A 20968-nucleotide genomic window follows, 5' to 3' on the forward strand; every position below is an offset into this window, starting at 1 on the left:
CATTTGAGTCAGTCCTGTTGAACATTTTGATCTGTCCTGTATTCTTGTAAATTATGTTCGTTTTTCATATTTTACTGTAACTGATTTTAGATAATTATTTTCAAAAAGAAACCTGCAGTATTTTCGCTTTCTTAACATTTTGAGTAACTCACATGAAGAGGCCCGCTTGTCTCCTTCACCTTGGCTGGTGGTAGAGAGTTTGGTGTTTTCATTACAAGTTAAGATCATGGTAGCCCTGAATTTAAGCGTATCTTTTCAGGTAATTTCAAGGCCTATTTGCTGAGAGGCATGAATTGAACATCATGACATAACTGTGACTCTGACATTAGATCTTTTTCTTTCTTTTTTTTTTTTTTGCGGTACGCGGGCCTCTCACTACTGTGGCCTCTCCCGTTGCGGGGCACAGGCTCCGGACGCGCAGGCTCAGCGGCCATGGCTCACGGGCCCAGCCGCTCCGCGGCATGTGGGATCCTCCCGGATCGGGACACGAACCTGCGTCCCCTGCATCGGCAGGCGGACTCTCAACCACTGCGCCTGAGCAGGGAAGCCCTGAACCTTTTAAATTGTAGTAAAGATTCCATGCTACTCCTCTCATATGAGATGCTGTCCCTCATAATATCAAACATAAAATGATGCTGATGAAACTCTTAAAAATGATACTGCTGGGCTTCCCTGGTGGCGCAGTGGTTGAGAGTCCACCTGCCGATGCAGGGGACGCGGGTTCGTGTCCCGGTCTGGGAGGATCCCACATGCCGCGGAGCGGCTGGGCCCGTGAGCCATGGCCGCTGAGCCTGCGCGTCCGGAGCCTGTGCCCCGCAACGGGAGAGGCCACAACAGTGAGAGGCCCGTGTACCACAAAAAAAAAAAAAAAATGATACTGCTGTCAACGTGAAGTCTCTTCAGAAAGGCACTTGGACACTTCTTTTGGGTGAATATGAAATCTGAATAATGCCTTCCAGGTTTCAAATGTGTCCCTCACAAGTTCTTATTTTTATTATTTTACTCCAAGATGGTAACTAATTCATTCTTAGGAAACCCACCATTTTAACTGACTAGTAAACTGACTAGTTAACTGACTAGTAAACAAGAGACGTACAGGATCTGCTAGAATTCTTTTCTGTCCCCATTGGCAGTTGTCACGGGGGCCACTTTCTAATTCCAGTGAACGCCTCTCTCAGGGCATAGAACAGAGGGTGAAGAGTCACTTTTCAACTGAAACCTATGTAGTACTATAGAACATAATGGTATAAAAGACGGACTGTCAGTCCTAATTTTTGTGAAAGAACTCTCTAGAATTACAGTTTGATGGTGTCTTTTAGGCACCAAGGTAAATTGTCTTTGTTAATATAAAGCTGCTGGTTCCAGTGTCGTGTTACCAGAGCAGTTGCTCTGTTTTGTTTGTTAAGCTGTTTGGTAGAACTATTATGTGTACAGTTTTTAAGACATAACTTCATGCCCTTGATAGCAAGCATCCAGAGGAAGAATGCTCAGTTGTCTGGATGATGCTAAGTTGACCCGTTTATTTTCCTAACGCGAAGTCACGACTGCCACGTCTTCCGGTTTTCATTCAGGTGTGCATCCTAAAATAGAAATCCAAGGGATTTCTGCAGAAAAATAGAGTTTGCTTTCGGCCTGCAAAGGTGAAGAAGGTCCTCGTGGTGATGTGATTGTGCTGAGTTAAGGAGTGCAGAGGGGGTTTGATGGGGGTTACGCTGAGCCCGTGGCCTGGCAGCTTATTGCGGCTAGGACTTTGAGGGGACTCGCCTTTCACTGAGTGCCACTCTGTCCTCACTTCTGGAATGGGTATTTTATAACAACATTCTGATCTGAATTTTCATTCTGCAGCAGTTTAATAAGGCGTAGACTATAGGATAGGTAACTTATGTTTACGAATTAAAAATTCAGACACTTTAGGGCCTGATTCATTTTGGAAAACAGAAATAAAAATAACTTCAACTGTTCTGCAGTCTGCATTTAAAAACAACTTTATTAAAAATTTAAAGCCAGGTTTGCTTGCATGCCATCTGGTATATCTCCAGCAAGGTTATTAAGAAATCTTATTCAAGATGATGAAAATAAGACAGGTCGGAGTAGTAATTTTCCAACAGCCAGGCCAATGATGCTGAACTTTGGTTTAGAATTTTAAGAAATACTTAGAATATTCTACCTGTTCCTTGATGGGAAAATCCAATAAGAAGACTAGGTTCTTAGGGTCAGCCCAGTAATCTAGGGGCTCAGTGAGGGAAAACGACTGAACAAGTTAAAGAACCACAGTGTATGAAGGGACACATTTGCATCTTCCTATCAGTATTGAACTTCCCTTTATTAATGAAAAATAAATTTATCTCTATTTTTGAAACATGGGTGTTTTGCTTTATTATGCTTTGGATTGGCTACAGAGCTGAAGAGCTCGGCTTCTCCTACTCTGTAGCCAGTGTCCCTTCTTGGGGCTCCCCCTTCCCTGATCCTGGTACACCGGAAGGAGCTTGCCCCTTCTTGGGAATCTTCGCTGTGTATTTGCTCTTCTGACGCCCTTTGATCCATAGCGACCCGAGGGCTCAGACTATAGTCCTTTTGCCTCGCGTCCAACTTTGCCTCTACCACCTCCGAGATACCGTGACCTTGTCTGTCACGTATCTTGCCACTGTTTCCTTATCGACAAAGCGGGCAGGACAGTCCCAGACGCTGTGGCGGTTAAGAATCACAGGAGGCCTTGCGCATGCAGCACTTATAAGGATCGTGGCGCACCTCCAGGTCTGCAGTCGGCTGCCTTCCTACACGTCTTTCCGTCCCCGGGGCTTGCGTGCGGCTGTCCAGCTCATCTCGGTCCTCCCAGGTGGAAGGGGGCGCCCAACCGGGGGAAGAGCCCCGGCCCTCCGCCGCGCACAGGCTGGGGCGCCGCGGCCCCTCCCCAGGGGCTCCGCGCCACCCTCCCGGGTCCCGCTTCGCGCCTCTGAGAGCGCGGGGTCGGGGTGCAGGCAGGGGCGCCCGGGGACCGTGGGGCCGCGTGCCCGCGGCGGCCGTTGCCGGGGCGCCCGTTGCTAGGGGCGCCGTTACCACAGACGCCTGCCCGGCGCTACACTCCCTGAGCCCGGTGCTGCCGGCTCTGCGGCGCCATGGACGACCTACGGGTGCTGTGGATGCGTGACCGAGTGTACACCGCCTTCGGCATCACAGACCCCCAGCTCTTCGAGGAGTTGCTGAATCGCAACGACGGCGAGGTCGAGGACCTCATCCTGTACTTCCTCAACCAGACCAGCGACGAGGAGGGCGCCTCGACTCTCTTCTTCTACCGCAAGGTGGTGCCCGAGGAAGTGGAGGTGGAGATCGGTGAGCCCCGCGGCCGCCCTCCCGCCGCGCCCCCTCCTGCCCCGTTCCCCACCTCACCACCGCGGGGACTGCAGACCCGCGCCCACCCCGCTCTTGGCCTCACGTGCAGTCCGCAAATGCTTATTGTCGCCCACCGTGTGCAGGCACAGTCCAGGCACTGGGTGAACTGGACAAGCCCACTTGGAAAGTCAGACCTTGAATGAATAATCACAACAAACACTCATTTAGCGCTTACTCTGTGCCAGGTACAGTTCCAAACGCGTATATCAGCTATTAATCCCATGAAGTGGGTGTATTGTTATCCCATTTTACAGATGAGCAAGCTGTGGCACAGAGAGGGTTAACTAGCTCATCCACACAGGTCCCGTAGTAAAGACTCAGAAGAATATGTGTCGCTGTCCAGTGACGTGTCATAGACGGATAGAGAAATGGCCCAGGGGCTGAGAGGGTCAGTTCATCCTCACTCTCTCAGATGGTGACAGGGTCTCCCAGAGGTGGAGAAGAGTGCCCCTTCCTATCTTCCCAGGCTCCCGACGTGCTATTGTAAAGTAACACCAAAACAATTTAAAAAGATTACAGTAGATTTAAACGTTTATGTTGAACAATTTAGCATTTTAAATAAAAATAATGACAGTGACTGATGCCCAGAACCTTCTGTGGAGGTGGCAGGTCCAGCCCACGGACACAGAGACGGCCTGGGGTGGGGGGAGGGGGAGACAGGACAGAGAGCAGGAGACACTCAGAAAGGAGATTGAGAGACACACAAGTTCTCTCCCAGTAGGAACACCAGTGTCAGTGCAGCTGTCACGGACCGGGTTTGTGTGATGTGTCCCATCAATGTCAGTCTCCTGTGCTAGTGTCACATCTTCACGAGGCTTCTGGATCCCCTACAGGACCTTTCACAGGGTGGGATGGCAGAGCCAGGCAGAAGTTTTTTTTTCTTAAAAGGTCGTAGGCACATTTATTTTAAATGTACATTCTTTGCACAAAATAATACACCTTTCACTGTAGAAAAATCCAAGCCCATAAACAAACAATAACAAATTGCAAATGACACCCAGAGAGATGACCCTTGTAACATTTGGAATCTAACTCTATCCCCCGCTCCCTTCCCCGGAAGACCTTTGGACCTGGATGTTACATTATAATAGGACCTTGAATTTAGACTCTCATGATCACCAAGTGAAATTCTGGATACAAAGATACACTAACAGGATTGACTTTTACATGTACCATATTTCAGTAACCCTGATTTTGTATACTTGAACATATATATATATATATACCGAGACCCTAAGAAATGAATGCAACTTGGACTTCTTGTGACCTCTGAGGGCTTCTGTTAATAGTTCGTGGCTGTTTTCTGTGCTGTGTATACTACCACATGTTCAGCCCAGTGTCTCCTGGCAGGATGCCCCTGTTCTATGTGAAAGGAGAATTTAGTCTCACTTCCAAGGGTCCTCCTGCTTAATTCCTCCAAAGCGTCCTCGGAAATGCCCCGAGCACTATGTCTGTTTCTGGTCTGTCTCTAACCCACCCCTCAGCCCACCCCAACGTTCTTCCCCTCCTTTTCTGGGTCTTCTCACTGTCATCACATCTTGAGAATGGCAGTGTATTCCCTGCTGAGGATGCCGTCCCCAGAAACTCAAAGCTACTGCTCCTGGGGGCACTAGTATGGTGTTGAGTGTTGGGGCTTGGGTTCTGGGCAGAGGTGGGGAGACGGGACCTCCTCCCCAGCTCTGGGTTTCAAGTTGTCACCCACCCTGTGCTTATTAAGCCTGCAGACTCACAAAGACCCTTGGTCAGTTTTATTGGATCCTTTATGGGGTCTCTGGTTTGTCCAGAGGACCTGGAGTGGGGTCAATGCATGTCCCTTCATCCCTCTTTTCTCTCTATTTCTGCCTCTCTCCTGGTCAAGACTTCTCTCTGCTCCTAGTTTGGAGACAGATGCTGGCAGGGTGGTCTTGAGGAAAGAGGGGTGTCTAGACCAGCAACAGCTAGTCCAAGATGCTGTTCTAATAGCTAAGCATGTGTTGTTTCTTGAAATAACAAAATGGAACCATCCTGTCCATATCACTTGATAACTTGCTTACATTTTTACACAGTAACTTTTAGAAATTGCAAACTTACACAGTAATTTAAAAATTACACGGTATTAAGTAATTAATACTTACTTCCAGTAAGTATCACTGAAAGATGTTCTCTTAAAAATTCACATAACATAGAATTTAGAAACACAGAAAATAAAAAGTGAAAAAATAATCCTTCACTCTTCCCTCAGCCCTGTTCCCATTCCTGTAGGTAACCACTAGTGGTAGTTTGGTGTATATCCTGCCAGATCTCTTCTCAGATCTATCTGTCTATCTATCTATCTATCTATCATCATTTATATCTTTCCAGATAATGGTATGTATATAATGATAATATGTAGATATATATATATAGAGTTCCTGAAATCATAAATAAGATCACTCTTTATATAGTATGTTGTGACTGGTCCTCCCTCAAAGATATCTTGCAGAATTTTTCATGTCAGTACCTATAGATCTATGTAACTTTATAGATGTACCATATTTTATTTATCCATTCCCTAACGAATGGACATTTATCTTTCCACAGTATTTTATTTTACACACGTCACAATGTGCGTCTACCTTTGTACTCTTTCGGTATTTCGTGGGAGAGATTTCTAAAAGTGGAACTGTGGGCTTGGCGGGTGTGTGCATTTACGGTTTGGATGGGTCCTGCCAAACTGCTCTCTAGAATGGCCCTCCCACTCCACACCTGGCAACGGTGATGAGGTGTCCGTTTGCCAACATCCTTGCCAACATTGGGTATTATCGTTAAAGTTTTTGCCAACCCCATAGATGAAAGGTGGATGCACTTCGTCGTTCTCATGTACACTTGTATCATAATCAGTGGGGTTGAGCCTCTTTTTTTATGCACGACGGTCATTTATATTTCTTCGGGGTGCTTGTAACTATGTGATCATCCTCTGTCCTTCATCTCATGGGGAATTTGCACAAATCTTTCTTTCATGTCCCTTAAGGCTGTTTCCAGTAACTGGGATGTTTCTGTGGGACTGTGTGTTGGTTCGCAAAGCACCCCCATACAACGGAGGGCAAGGAGAGACCAGAGAAAGAGGCAGCCAGCCACTCCGGACCAGTAGGTGGCGGTCTTGGGCGTGGCTGGCCGAGATCACTGCCCGCCCGCCGGCATCTAAGAGTTTATAGAGAGGCCTTCCCGGGGTTCAGGCACCCACACTGTCTGGCAGTCTCAGCCACACCTGATCTCTCCAGGTGCATTCTTGAAATGGCTTCCACGGTGGGCATGGTGGGCAGGGTGGACATCCCCAGGACAGGGCAGGGGCAAGGGGCCTCCGATTGCCCGGGGTCAGCTCGCAGGTCGGGCAGCGGTCCTGTCTTCTCGATGACCTCCTCCAGCCGACTGTAATAGGCACGACTCTCCCGGGGCCATGGACCAACCCTCAGTGCCAAGGAAAGCAGTGGAACAATTATGTTTTTTTTGTTTCTTTTGCTTTATGTGGCTATAAAGACGGCGAGATTCCTGGCCCGTCTGAGGAGGAAGAAGAGGAAGAAGAGACCCAGTCGGTGGATAGAGCATCAGGTCTGGAATTGGGGGTGAGCGGCACTGGGGAGAGGGGCCCGCGTGCCCAGACAAGAATCAGTTCCTGCTTTTTACTTTTGTGAAGCTGCGACTTGGTAAGAAGTACAAGGAGAAAGTGCTGGGTGTGCATAGGTTCATTATTAACTACCTGACGCTGCCATAACCAAGGACCACAGACTGGGTGGCTTAGAACAACAGCACTGCCTTGAAGGAGTGCCGGAGGCTACAAGTTCAAAATCAAGGTGTGGGCAGGCCCTGGGGCCGGATCCTTCCTGGCCTTTCCCAGTTTCTGGTGGCTGTAGGCTTCCTTGATGTTCCTTGGCTTGTAGACACATCCCTCCAATCTATGCCTCTGTCGTCACATGGCTTTCTGCCGTGTGTGTGTGTGTGTGTGTGTGTGTATGTGTGTGCGCGTGTGTATGCATGTATGTGTATGTGCACGCATGTGTACGTGTGTATTAATTTGTGTGTATACATGTGTGTGTGTATGTTTGTGTGTGTATATATGTGTATGTGTTTTTATATAGTGTGTGTGTGTGTGTGTGTGTGTGTGTGTGTTTGAATCACCTCCTTTCTCTCATAACAACACCAGTCATTGGATTCAGGGACCACCCTCTCCACTATGACCTGTTGACGAAAATAATAAACAATCAATAATAAGAATAGAAAAGATTTTTATTCGAGCCAAACTGAGGACTGCGGCCTGGGGGCCAGCTTCCCAGGTTACTCTGAGAAGCTGCTCTGGAGAAGCAGGGTTTTCAGCACAGTTTTATATCCTGTCAGAACAAAGAACATTAAACAAGTCAGGAAACCTTTCTTCAAGGTTTCAAAAAACAAACAAAAAAAAACAACAGAGCAGCACGTACATGCACAGCACATACAGCAAGGCCTTGGCACCTGGGAAGGGAGTTGTATTATCAAGGGAGGACCAGCATTGGTGTCCCAGGAAGGGAGGCATTTAATCTTTATTTTTTATTTATTAAAAAAAATTTTTTTATTGGGGTATAATTGATTTACAATGTCGTGTTAGTTTCTGCTGTACAGCAAAGTTAATCTGTTATACAAACACGTATATCCACTCTTTTTTAGATTCTTTTCCCCTATAGGCCATTGCAGAGTATTGAGTCGAGTTCCCTGTGCTCTACAGCAGGTCCTTATGAGTTATCTGTTTTATATATAGTAGTGTGTATGTGTCAATCCCAGTCTCCCAGTTTATCCCTCCCTCCCTCACCCCCCCGGTAACCATACGTTTATTTTCTACATCTGTAACTCTATAGTCTTTATTTTCCACGTGGACATTCCTTACTTCTGGTCAGTGCACCCTTTTCTTTAATAATTAAAGCAGATGTACAATGTCGGTCTGATAGGCCACATACAAGCTATTTAAATTAGCATCAAATCCAAGTGAACTCACGTAGAAGCCAGAATGACTTCTCTTCTCTGTATCTCAATATGTGAACGTTTCTTTTATCAGACCTCATCTCAACTAATTATATCTGCAAAGACACCGCTTCCAAATACGGTCACATTCTGAGGTTCTGGGTGGACACGAATTCAGGGCGGGGGGGTGGCACTCTTCCACGCAGAACAGCACATAACATAAAAACACCCAGGCTTGTACGGCAGTGTCTCCGACAGCTCAGCCAAGAGTGCACAGTGTGGGCTGTGTAGAGAAGGCTGCCACTGTGCCAGCTACAGATGCCATCTCTTTGGGCGAATCAGAGGCGCGAGTCAAGGCTTTTGCTGCTAAGGAATTGAAATGTCTACATTAGAGAGCTTGCTGTGACACTCCTGGCTGGGCCGTGACACTCGGTCCCCTGCAGGCTTTGAGTTACTTTCCTGTAGTGATGAAGCAGCCGTGGCTACCTGCATTGGCCCTGGGCTGCGTTCTCAACCAGGGGTGATTTTGGCCCCCAGGGGCCTTTGGTGATGTCTGGAGACATTTTTGGTTGTCACAGCTAGAGGGCAGGGGCTTCTGGCATCTCATGGGTTGAGGCCAGGGATGCTGCCAAACGTCCTACGATGCTCAGGTCTGGCCCTACCACACAGAATGATCCAGCCCCAAGTGCTGGAAGTGCTGAGATTGAAACCCTGCTCCGGACCATCACGTCACCAGCAGAGCTAAACAGCCCCCTTTCTCCCGTAACTCACCTTCACTTACAACAGCAGAAGCTGTGGGTTAGACACCGCACTTTACCAAGATCCTGAGTATTTGAAAACCAGAGGGGAAAAAGGATTGGGGCGATGTGCAGTGTTTCCTATAGTCATCTTAGTTTTTTCAGAAGAATTTATTTTTAACCACAAAATAATCCCCTCCCTAGTAAAGATTGGGGGAGGGGAGAGGGAGAACTACAGGTTTAGAAATACAGACCATCCATTGTTTTTTTTTTTTTTTTTTTTGCGGTACATGGGCCTCTCACTGTTGTGGGCTCTCCCGTTGCGGAGCACAGGCTCCGGACGCGCAGTCTCAGCGGCCATGGCTCACGGGCCCAGCCGCTCCGCGGCATGTGGGATCTTCCCGGACCGGGGCACAAACCCGCGTCCCCTACATCGGCAGGCAGACTCTCAGCCACTGCGCCATCAGGGAAGCCTGACCATCCATTCTTACTGAGACTTGTCTAGATTGGATTTTGATAAGACAGACGGTGGTCATGAGGGCCACAGCCATGTTTACTGATGGCTTCCTGCTTTGGCACCAATAAATCCGTGATCAGGAAAGACTTGGGAGAGAGGAGGCTGCTTGAGGAAAAGGTCAGGAAACTCTTCTCTGACACAGCAAATTAACGTTCCTTCCAAGTGTATGTTTTTCTTTTTTCTTTTTATCATGGTAAAACACATGTAACATGAAATACCATTTTAACCATTTCTAAGCATACAGCTCGGTGGCATTGAGTGCACTCATCAGTGTAGTTTTGAGTCCAGGCTGTTGCTGTAATAATGCTGCTTCTCCCGGCCGCAGACTGTTTCCTCTGCCAGCCAGCATGCCCGACACTCAGCCAACCTATAATCGAGTCCTCCTGAGTCTGACCCAGTAGATGTTATTGTCCCAGTTGATGGATGAGAAAACCCATTGCAGAGAGGATTCCGACCCCACGCGTTGATTTGATTCCAGAGTCGCACTGACTTTGTCCAGTGCCTTTCGAAGGAAGACCCACACAGTTCGGGAAAGCTCCCCCTTCTCTGCAGGCTTCGTCAGCAGCTCTCAGGGCTGTTCCTGGCAGGCTGTGAGGTTTCCAGTCCACATCGATAACCGTAGACTTGCAAGGCGTACATACGTTCATTTTATTTAGATTACTTTTCTTTCCATCCCCCATCAGTTCCAAGTTTTATAGTGAAAAAGGAGTAGATGCTAACACGTTAACTCTAAGTCTCATCCTAAGGATAACCCCCCCCTTTTAAGTAAAAATCTCAGAGAAGTCACTCATTGGACCCTGTAGCTGGAACACGCGCGCACACACACACACACACATGCACACACGCACATGTTAAATTTCCGACGGAAGACCTATCAAAACTGCAGCACCACTCTCCTAATGGTAATGGAAGTCAAGGCTTCAGTAGGATTCGTTTGTAAAAAATGGACATTCAGCTTTTTGATAACACGCCAACTGAATGAAACATGCTGTCGTCCAAGATGCAGGTCTGGTCTTGACAGCAGGAAACCTCATTTTCCAAGTATTTCATCTCACGCACTGAATCATGTTTTGCAGCTAAGAATTTGCAGCTGAGAACGTATTCCGTACCTCAGCCTTCCACCGGCCTAGAGGATGAAGAAATGGACCAAGAGAGGGTAGAGAACCTCCATGTCAAAGTACGCATGGCTCTTTCTCCTCTTGGGTGGGGTAATGGGAATTTCACGCCCTCGGATGAGTCTGGGTAACCGCCACAGCTCATACAAGGAACGTATTGCATTGGAGTGGAGATGATAGAATCCTGTGTCTGGGGGTCCCCGAGATCACCCTCGGATTGAATGATTTGCCACAATGACTCACAGGACCCAGGAAGGCTTTTATACTCATGGTTATAGTTTATTTCAGTGAAAGGATGCAGATGAGTATCAACAGAGAACAAGGCACACAAGGGCAGAGTCTGGGAGAAAATAGGCACAAGTTGTCCTTTTCAAGTGGGGCTTCAAGGACAGCATTCTTTCTCGCAGGAGCCATGTGTGACAACACGTAGGACATTGTGCCAATCAGGGGGTGCTCACCCAAGCCTTGGTGTCCAGGGTTTTTACTGGGGGTCAAGCACGTAGGTGTGAAGTGCCCACAGTTAGTCTGCAGTGCCCCCCGGCCGCCCCAGAGGACAAACTGATGTGGTGTGACCCAGGGCCCCACGCAAACAAAAACAGGCATTCAGCATAAATCACGTTGTTAGTATAAACTCTGCAGCATGACCCAAGGCCCCGGGTATACAGAGATGCTCAGATCAGCCAGGATGTTCCAAACGCTTAGAGGTTGTCACCCGGGAGCTGGTTCTGGGCTAGTCTTGAGAACCGTTGGAATGTGCAGGGTTTGGACAACCCAGGCCTGCTGCGTTAACCATTTACTGCACAAATCCCAGGGAGGGAGCGTAACGTTAGGATGTAGACATTTGGCCTGAGCCGTGCTAAATGCAGTTAGGTTCAGCTGCTCTGTGAATATGCCTCCCCACAAAATACCCGAATTCAGAACAGGTTTGTTGCAATTTGTGGCCCAGAAAAGCTCGATCCGGACATTTCCCAGGTCACTTTATTCAAGTGTAGCTGCAGTGGCCGGTTGGTGAAAGAGTCAGGCTTGGAGTTCAGCGTCTGGGTGAATTTCAGCTCATGTGTGTGGTCTGCTGGGAAATGAGTTCAGCAGTGCGTGGAGTGGAGAGCTCAGGTGTACGTGAATATTAGGTGATTTGGATGTACGGTTGTATCTCCACATGACTTTTTTGTTCCCCGTGTTTCAGAAAACTGTTAAGCAAATCGTGGAAAAGACATATCTCCATGTGCTTCGTACTCCTGTTCCTGAGGAGTTTCTGAACCAGAATGTGGTATATTTTCTCAGAAATACAAAAGGTATCTTTCCAGCACGAGCGTGTGTGAGTGTGGGTGTGCGTGCATGTGCGTGTGTATATGTCTGAGACTCTTTAATTTTTACATGTCCTTGAGAAGATAGCTTTTTTTTTTTTTTTTTTTTTTTGCGTTACACGGGCCTCTCACTGCTGTGGCCTCTCCTGTTGCGGAGCACAGACTCCGGACGCGCAGGCTCAGCGGCCATGGGTCACGGGCCCAGCCGCTCCGCGGCATGTGGGATCTTCCCGGACCGGGGCACGAACCCGTGTCCCCTGCATCGGCAGGCAGACTCTCAACCACTGCGCCACCAGGGAAGCCCGAGAAGATAGCTTTTTTATCAGTACTGTCAATCCTCATTATTCATGGATTCCATATTTGCAACTTCACCGACTCACTCAAAATTTTTGTAACTCCCAATCAGTATTTCGATGCTTTCATGGTCATTTAAGGACACATACAGAGTGGGGAAAATTTGAGTCACCCAACACTCATGGACCCAGCTGAGGTCGGGCAAGGCCGTGCACTGCCTTCTTATTTCATTTGAATGCTATAAACAAGTGTCTTTATCGTGCTCTGTTTAGTACCACAGTTTTCTAATTTTGGGGGGGTTTGGGGTGATTTCGCTGTTTAAAATGTTCCCAAGGAAGGTGCTGAAGCGCTGGCTGGTGCTCAGAGAACAGGAAGGCTGTGATGTGCCTGGCAGAGAAAACTCGTGTGTTAACGTAAGCTTCATTCAGACGTAAGTGATGGTGCTGTTGGCCATGAGTTCAATGTTAGTGACTCAACAGTAATGTTAAATAAGTTGTCTTTAAACGGAAACACACATAAGGAAGGTTATATAAGGCAGACCTCATTTTATTGCGCTTCACAGATACTGCATTTTTTTTTTTTTTTTTTTACAAACTGAAGGTTGGTGGCAACCCTGTGTGGAGCAAGTCTATCGGGCCCGTTTTTCCAACGGTATTTGCTCACTTTATGTCTCTGTGTCCCATTTTGGTGATTCTCTCAATATTTCAAACTTTTTCATTATTTATTATATTCGCGATGGTGATCTGTGATCAGTGATCTTTTGAAGTTACTCCTAGGATGCACTGAAGGCTCAGACGATGGTTAGCATTTTTTAGCAATAAAGTTTGTCTTTTCTTTCATTTTTGGCCGTGCCACACGGCATGTGGCATCGTAGTTCCCCGACCAGGGATCAAACCCGTGCCCCCTGCAGTGGAAGCGCGGAGCCCTCACCACTGGACCGCCAGGGAATTCCCAGCAATAAAGTATTTTTAGATTAAGGTATATACACTGTTTTTTTTAGACATAATGCTATTGCACAGTTAATAGACTACAGCATAGTGTAAACACACTTTTGCACTGGGAGACCAAAAAATCCATGTGACTCGCTTTATCGCGAGATTTGCTTTATTGTGCTGTGATCTGGAATCGAAACCACGGTATCCCCGAGGTCTGCTTATATTGATGGTAGATGAAAATGTTGTGACCAGAGGTTCACAGGAACCTAGACCCATACTTCCTGTAGGAACAATGGCTCAGCATCCACTAATTCTGTGTTCATGGTGACTTCATAGAACATAACTACTGCAAACAATGAGAACTGACTGTATTGATGTCATCTTAGTTCTACTTATAACAATTAGAGGAAGATTCAAAATGACGTCACCCTGAGTTATAAGATGAGTTTTGGTGGGCTTTCTCCACGTTGCTGTGTGATTTTATTTATTTCTTTTTTTTTTAATGGTTTTGGCTGTGCCTCGTGGCAGGTGGGATCTTAACTCCCCGACCAGGGATCGAATCTGCACCCCCTGCATTGCAAGCCCGGTCTTAACCACGTGACCGCCAGGGAAGTCCCGGCTGTGTGATTTTATTTTATTTTATTTTATTTTTTTACATCTTATTGGAGTATAATTGCTTTACAATGGTGTGTTAGTTTCTGCTTTATAACAAAGTGAATCAGTTATACATATACATATGTTCCCATATCTCTTCCCTCAGCTGTGTGATTTTAGACGGAGGTGCCACTCAGAAGCCAAGTTCATCCTTCAGGGTAACTTCTTGGCTGGATGTTCCCGCTGTGCATTCCCACTGCACTGCCCCAAGTGATTGTTCTCTGGTCTCTTCTGACCCTTTGCTCTTCCTCTTGCCGTATTCCATCCAGGCTGACTCTCCGCTCTCTCTGACTGCGCTTCCCCCATGTCTTCTGCCGTTGCCTCTACCTCCCAACCTGTGCATAGCATACCCTAAATTCTAGAACAAACATTCTGTTGCTTTTCTTTTCCATTTTGAACTTAATGGCCCTTTGGATCACGACCTCACCGCTAAGCTCTGAGCTTCTGTAATTCGTTCTTCCCAAGGGAGTGGGAATAAGAAGAAAGATGACAGATAGAGGCTCAGTATTAAACAGCTACTCCCGTTACAGTTCTTGTCTGGGGAGGGGCCAATCTCAGCTCAGTGTTTCCCTTTTTAAAATGTATTTACTTATTTATTTTTGGCTGCACTGGGTCTTTGTTGCTGTGCGTGGGCTTTCTCTAGTTGTGGTGAGCGGGGGCTACTCTTCGTTGCGGTGTGCGGGCTTCTCATTGCAGTGGCTTCTCTTGTTGCGGAGCACGGGCTCTAGGCGTACGGTGTTCAGTAGTTGTGGCACAGGGGCTTAGCTGCTCCGCGGCATGTGGGATCTTCCTGGACCAGGGATCGAATCCATGTCTCCTGCATTGGCAGGCGGATTCTTAACCACTGCGCCACCAGGGAAGCCCAGTGCTTCCCTTTTAACAGTAATCACAACCCAATACAGTAAGTCCCCTACATACGAATGAGTTCCGTTCTGAGAGTGCGTTCGTACGTCCGGCTCGTTCGTAAGTCCAACAAGGTGAGCCTAGGCACCCAACTAACACGATTGGCTGTATAGCACTGCACTGTAATAGGTTTATAATACTTTTCACGCAAATAACACGTAACAGACACAAAGAATAAAGAAAGCAGTGTTAATCCTACAGCACAGTCCCTTGAAAAGCACAGTAGTCCAGTACAACAGCTGGCCTCAGGGGCTGGCATCGAGGGAACAGGCAGGAAGAGTTACTGACTGTTGGAGGAGGGCGGGGGGTGGGAGATGGTAGAGCTGAAGGATCGTCAGCAATAGGGGACGGAGGGCGAGCTGCAATGTCACTCACGCCTGACGCTGATGGCACAGGTTCCGGTTCCTTGCTGGAACCAGATGCACGTTCGCACCTTTGAAAATTCTCCACCTGAAGGTTCGTATGTAGGGGACTTACTGTAACAGCAATAACCAGCTTTGGGCAGGGCGGGAACGGCATTTACCCCGACTTTATTACTGTTTACGCTCATCATATTTTTTTTACAGTTATCTTTCACTGATGTCAAGCTTTCTTTCTTCTTTCATACTTAGTTTTTACAGTTTCCCTTTAAGTAAATTTATTTCAGTAAAGAAGCATCTGATAGAACGAAACCTATTAGGCAAAGAAGAGTGCGCGTCTACACAGATGCTGGGAAAGGCATGTAGACTGAAGCTTGTGAAATAATTGCAGTTGATATGTTTGCTGTGTTTCCCAGTTAGATTGAGAGAAGGGTCCAAGGGACCTTTAAAGTGTCTACCGAGCTGATTGGTGCTGACTGATTTTTTGATCAGGGGGCCGGTGGGGAGATGGGGAGGGAGGGAGTGCACATCAAAGAAAACCTGGCCGAGAGGTAGACTGTTCCCAAACTTGTCTTTTAAAACCCCATGACTTGGGAATTCCCTGGTGGTCCAGTGGTTAGGACTCGGTGCTCTCACTGCCGGGGCCCGGGTTTGATCCCTGGTCGGAGAACTAAGGTCCTGCAAGCTGTGCGGTGTGGCCAAAAAATAAGGAAAAAAACAACAACAAAAAAACCCCAAAAAGCCCGTGACTTGAAAGGTACTTTGGTGATGAATTGGGGAGGCATGGCTGGGAGTGGGGAGACAGAGCAAGCAAGGAGCCCAAGAAACTTTCTAGAAAATCCAAAGTGTTTCTATCCTTGTTCAGCTGTAGACGCTCCAACTAGATCAGCTCATGTGTGTGGCTCCTGGGTGCTGCTATGTGAACCTCTGAACCACAGCACGACCCTCAGCATGTATTTCTTTCTCAATGAGCGCATATCCTGACCTGTGCCTGGAACATTCCTTTGTAGTTACTTGTGAAGGAGGAGCTGGTTCCCGTACGCTTGGAAATGTCATCTGTGTCCACTTCCCTCCTCATTTCATTCCCCAAATCTGTTCCTGTTTAGAGACCATCTCTGAGGCGACAGACATGAAGGAAGCTGTGGAAATTATGCCCCAAACACTGGAGTATGGAATTATAAATTCACACGTGCTTGGTCTCCTGAAGGATATTATATGTCAGGTAAGTACGGATGGAAAAAAGAATCTCAGCACTGTTTAAGAGTAAGGCCATCTAATTCATTGATTCCACACAGAAGTGATCAGCAGCTCTTAGATTCTAGGTGCTGTCATGGCCCCTGAGGACAGTGGAGCAGTGAGCAGGACAGATGACAGCCCTGTGCTATGGGAGGTTATCCTGGGGGAAGGACACCAAACACCAACACATAAGCTGGAAAATATCAGGTAGTGACAGGTGGCATTAGGAAAATAAACCCTAGTAATGTGATAGAAATGACCTGTTCATACGTGTGTGCATGCATGTGTGTGTGTGCAGGGGGTGGTGGTAAGGGACGACCTTGCTGGGGAGGTGACATCAGAGCTTTCTTTATAGACAACCAATAAAATAGCCCATAAGCAGCCTTATTCACTAATGATAAGTTATTAGGGATATGTAATAGGGTGGGACTGAGGTGGTCAGGAAAGACCCCTTCCCTCTGAGGAAGTGGCATTGAATTGAGGGGGGATGAGGTGAAGGCATCAAATGTGAGGATCTGCAGGAAGAGCATCCTGGGCAGAGAAAACAGCACATGCAAAGGTCCTGAGGCAGGAGCAGACTTAGCTTGCTCCAGACACAGAAGGATGACCAGTGCAGCTGGAGAGTAGTGAGGGGAGTTTGGAAAGGAAGGTAGGTTTGAAGCACGGGAATAAAATGATCTGGTTTGCATTTTTCTTCTGGCTGTTGTGTGAACAACATATGCAGGGGCAAGAGTGTATGGGACCCGTAGACCTAATAGCAGGCCGTGGAAACGTCCAAGTGGTGGATGATGGTTGTTTAGGCTCCGGAGTTCAATCAGGGGAGGGAGCGGGAAGCAGACAGCATCAAGAATATGTTGGGGGGCTTCCCTGGTGGCGCAGTGGTTGAGAGTCCGCCTGCCGATGCAGAGGACGTGGGTTCGTGCCCCGGTCCGGGAAGATCCCACACGCCGCGGAGCGGCTGGGCCCGTGAGCCATGGCCGCTGAGCCTGCGCGTCCGGAGCCTGTGCTCCGCAACGGGAGAGGCCACAACAGTGAGAGGCCCGCGTACCGCAAAAGAAAAAAAAAAAAAAAAATATGTTGGGCATGGAGCCAACAGGACTTGCTGATGACTTGGATATGGAGGTTTAGGAAAAGAGCATCCAGAATGATTCCTAGGATTTGTGTTTGAACAAGCAGGGAGATTTGGGGGTCATTACTGAGATGGGGGTGTGGGGTAGAGGGATCTGGAGGAAAACCCCAGAACTCTATTTTGCACATGTTAAGCTTGAGATGCCTCCTAGACATCCAAGTTGAGGTGTGCAGCAGGATGTATAAGTCTGGAGCTCAGGGGAGAGCTCAAGGGGTTCGTCCAGAAATATTTATTGAGCATTTACTGTATTCTATAGCAGTAATCAACACAGTCAAGGTCTGTGCCTCACAGACCTTACATCCTAGTCAGGAAGGTTTATGTTAAACAAGATCAATGAGAAAATATACAGTGTGTTAGATAGTGACAGGAGTTCAGGAGAAAGATGAAGCCGGGAAGGGGGTTAGGAAATGTTGGCAGGTGGTAAAAGTAGGGCTTTTGAAATTTTGGATAGGGTGGCCAGGAAGACCTCAATGTTGTCTTTTGCTGGGACTATTGCAGTTGGCTCCTGATAGATTTCCCAGCTTCTGCTTTTGCCCCTACACTATATTCTCCACATGCCAACCAGAGAGATCCTTTGCAAAACGCGAGCCACTGACATGGTGTCAAGCCAAGGGACTGGATGAAACAACCAAGGGAGAGAATATAGAAGGAGGAGAATGAGATGAGAGGGAAACTAGGGGGCAGGATGATAGGGGGCCAATTTATTATTTTTGAAAATTGGGCAAATAAAGGGAAGGCTCTAACCATTTATTCTGCCTTCTCTATATGAACTGGATAATCAAATAGTAGATAAGAGAAGTGTCTCTTTATAAAAGCATTTCAGCTCTTAAGAAAAGAAAGTTTAGAATGAGACTCCTTCAGTAGTGCAGCTCTCAGTGTGTTGAAGGATGTAGGTATTGAACATCAATGGATGCTAAAATCAAAAAAAAGAAAAAAAGGAAGAGAGAGGACTTCCTTGGCGGTCCAGTGGTTAGGACTCTGCACTTCCACTGCAGGGGGCACAGTTTCGATCCCTGGTTGGGGAACTAAGATCCTGCATGCCTCATTGGGTGGCCAAAAAACCCCCCAAAACCAAAAAAACAACCCCCCCCAAAAGAGAGAAAAACCAAACATTATTTGTCTCCTGATAGAAGAAACACCAATAGTCTTGGCAAAGGGATTCTGAGCCAGTCTCTGGACCCAGCTGCCAATTTGCAGGAAAAGACAAGAGGAGCTTGTTGAGTTCTACCATGAGTGTGCAGTCAGCAAAATCCAAGCTGGGAGACTCAGAACATTCTGGGTTCTTCAATAAGTTGGAAGTACATGTAGATTAAAAGAGTCTTAAAAGACGTATCAGATTTTAAGAAAAATGGGCAAAACTAAAAATCAAACCCCAGCCCAATCAACCAACCCACCAAACAAACAAAGAAGCCAACCAACCTGTGGGCATTTGTACATCACTTTCTATGTGAGGGTAAGTTATGTAATTGTATTCAAGTGATTTCATAAATTCATGCTTCTGTCAACTGAATTTCCCAAAGACGGCGTGCTCAGTATCTTCTTTGTTTTCACCTTCACACAAACTTGGAGCTTAGCTGATGGGTTAACACACAGTTCTCGCTTCCCTGTGCCATAGTTTCTAACTCAGCTGCCCTGTGGCTGGCGGCAGCTAAAGAAATACAGTATGATCTTCTGGGTAGTCACCTCAGGCTTGGTTCAAACTCTTTACCCTTGGGCCATTCTCAGTCAAATATAATTTCTCTTTCTTTAGATCTGTGCTCTGGGCTGGAGTAGTTCACTTTGTCACTGTATTGTTACTTTCTATTATCGCATATTCAAAGCCAGAGGCAACTTAAGTGCATGAATTATTGAATATGACGTGTGATTTGCTTCTTATTTAAAAATTTTATATTACAGTATAGTTGATTTACCGTGTTGCGTTAGTCTGCTGTACCGCACAGTGACTCGGTTATACATACACATGTATCTACTCCTTTAGATTCTTTTCTCATATAGGTCATTACAGAGTATTGAGAAGAGTTCCTCCCTGTGCTATACAGTAGGTCCTTATTAGTTATCTATTTTATATAGAGTAGTGTGTATATGTCAATCCCAATCTCCCAATTTATCCCTCCTCCCTCTGCTTTCTCCCCTGGTAACCGTAAGTTTGTTTTCTACATCGGTGACTCTATTTCTGTTTTGTAAATAAGTTCATTTGTACTCAACCATAAAAAAGAACGAAATGATGCCATTTGCAGCAACATGGATGGACCGAGGAATTGTCATACTGAGCGAAGTAAGTCAGACAGAGAAAGACAAATACCATATGATATCGCTTATACGTGGAATCTAAAAAAATGGTGCAAATGATTTGATTCGTAAACTTGGCTTTTCAGGTTTTCTTGCCAGCCTTGTCCTTCGGTCAGCACAAGGATGCGAGCCTGGGATTCACATCTGGAGAAGTCTTGGACTCTGAGTACGACATAGACCTACTTAGCATGCCTGGGGAGGCAGTAGAATATCACAGCATTCAATTAATACGGGATGAATTTTTAATGAACATCCAGAAATTTGCAAGTAATATTCAAAGAACAATGCAGCAACTTGAAGGTAAGGCTTTATTTTTCTCCTCCTTAGTTAAGCAGGATACGTTTACTTTAAGAAGAATTTTAGAGTTCAGGAGGGTTTTTTTATTGTTTTAATTTATGATCGTTCTTGTTTACCTGCTCGTGATATGAAAGACACCAAGCTGGACATTGTAAGAAACACAAAGAGGAATGAAGAATGACGAATCCTTGTCCTCAAGGATCTTATAATCCGGTGCCCAAAGAACTATGGCAAGAATAAGGAGCTTGAAGAGAGATATTAGGGTCTTTAGGGCTTGGAAGAGTGAGACCATATTGGAGAAGTGGTGGGGGAATCAAAGAGGACTTCCTGAAGGAGGCAGCATTTGACCTCATCTGAAAGGATGAGCAAGGCATTGGAGTAGGTGGAGTTGGGGAGCAAGGGCATTTTGGGCAGGGAGAATGATGGACCTTTGGCGGTTCTTTTTCCATTCATTTTGCTAAGTACTCTATGAGATTCAGTGTGCTAAGCATTCTGTATTTTCAGTCTGAAGACCTAGCCTTTCAGTATGAAAAATTCTCTTGATAATTTCCTCCACTATTTGTCTTTGTTTTCTCTTGTTAATATTCCTGTTGGATATGTGCTGTTGATTCTGTTTCCTGTCTTTTCACTTGCATTTTCCATCTCTTTGTCTGTGTATTCTACTTTCCTGAAGAGTTCCTCAACTTTTACCTTCACAAATTTTGATTAGACTTTTCACATCAGCTATCATCTTTTTAATTTTTAAGACCTCTTATTCTGTGATTGTACCTTTTCCATACATTCCAAACTTCTGTTCTAGTTTGCTGGATGCCATGTTGTCTCAAATCTCTGAGACTAATAGTTGGGATTAAAACATTTTTTT

The 20968-nt window shown here is 46.5% G+C and overlaps 1 protein-coding gene across 1 annotated transcript in view; it reads left to right on the forward strand.

Annotated features, from left to right (window-relative positions):
- Positions 1–2932: 2932 nt before the first annotated feature.
- Positions 2933–20968, forward strand: part of DNAH10 (dynein axonemal heavy chain 10) — a 149161-nt gene continuing 131125 nt past the window's right edge. The window contains 6 exon segments of the mRNA XM_032603032.1: positions 2933–3330; positions 6886–6957; positions 10668–10768; positions 11890–11998; positions 16262–16377; positions 19896–20109. Of these exon segments, the coding sequence (XP_032458923.1) occupies positions 3117–3330; positions 6886–6957; positions 10668–10768; positions 11890–11998; positions 16262–16377; positions 19896–20109 (826 nt within the window). The 5' untranslated portion in view covers positions 2933–3116.

Source organism: Phocoena sinus, chromosome 14 (assembly GCF_008692025.1).
Source record: "Phocoena sinus isolate mPhoSin1 chromosome 14, mPhoSin1.pri, whole genome shotgun sequence".
Taxonomy (NCBI): domain Eukaryota; kingdom Metazoa; phylum Chordata; class Mammalia; order Artiodactyla; family Phocoenidae; genus Phocoena; species Phocoena sinus.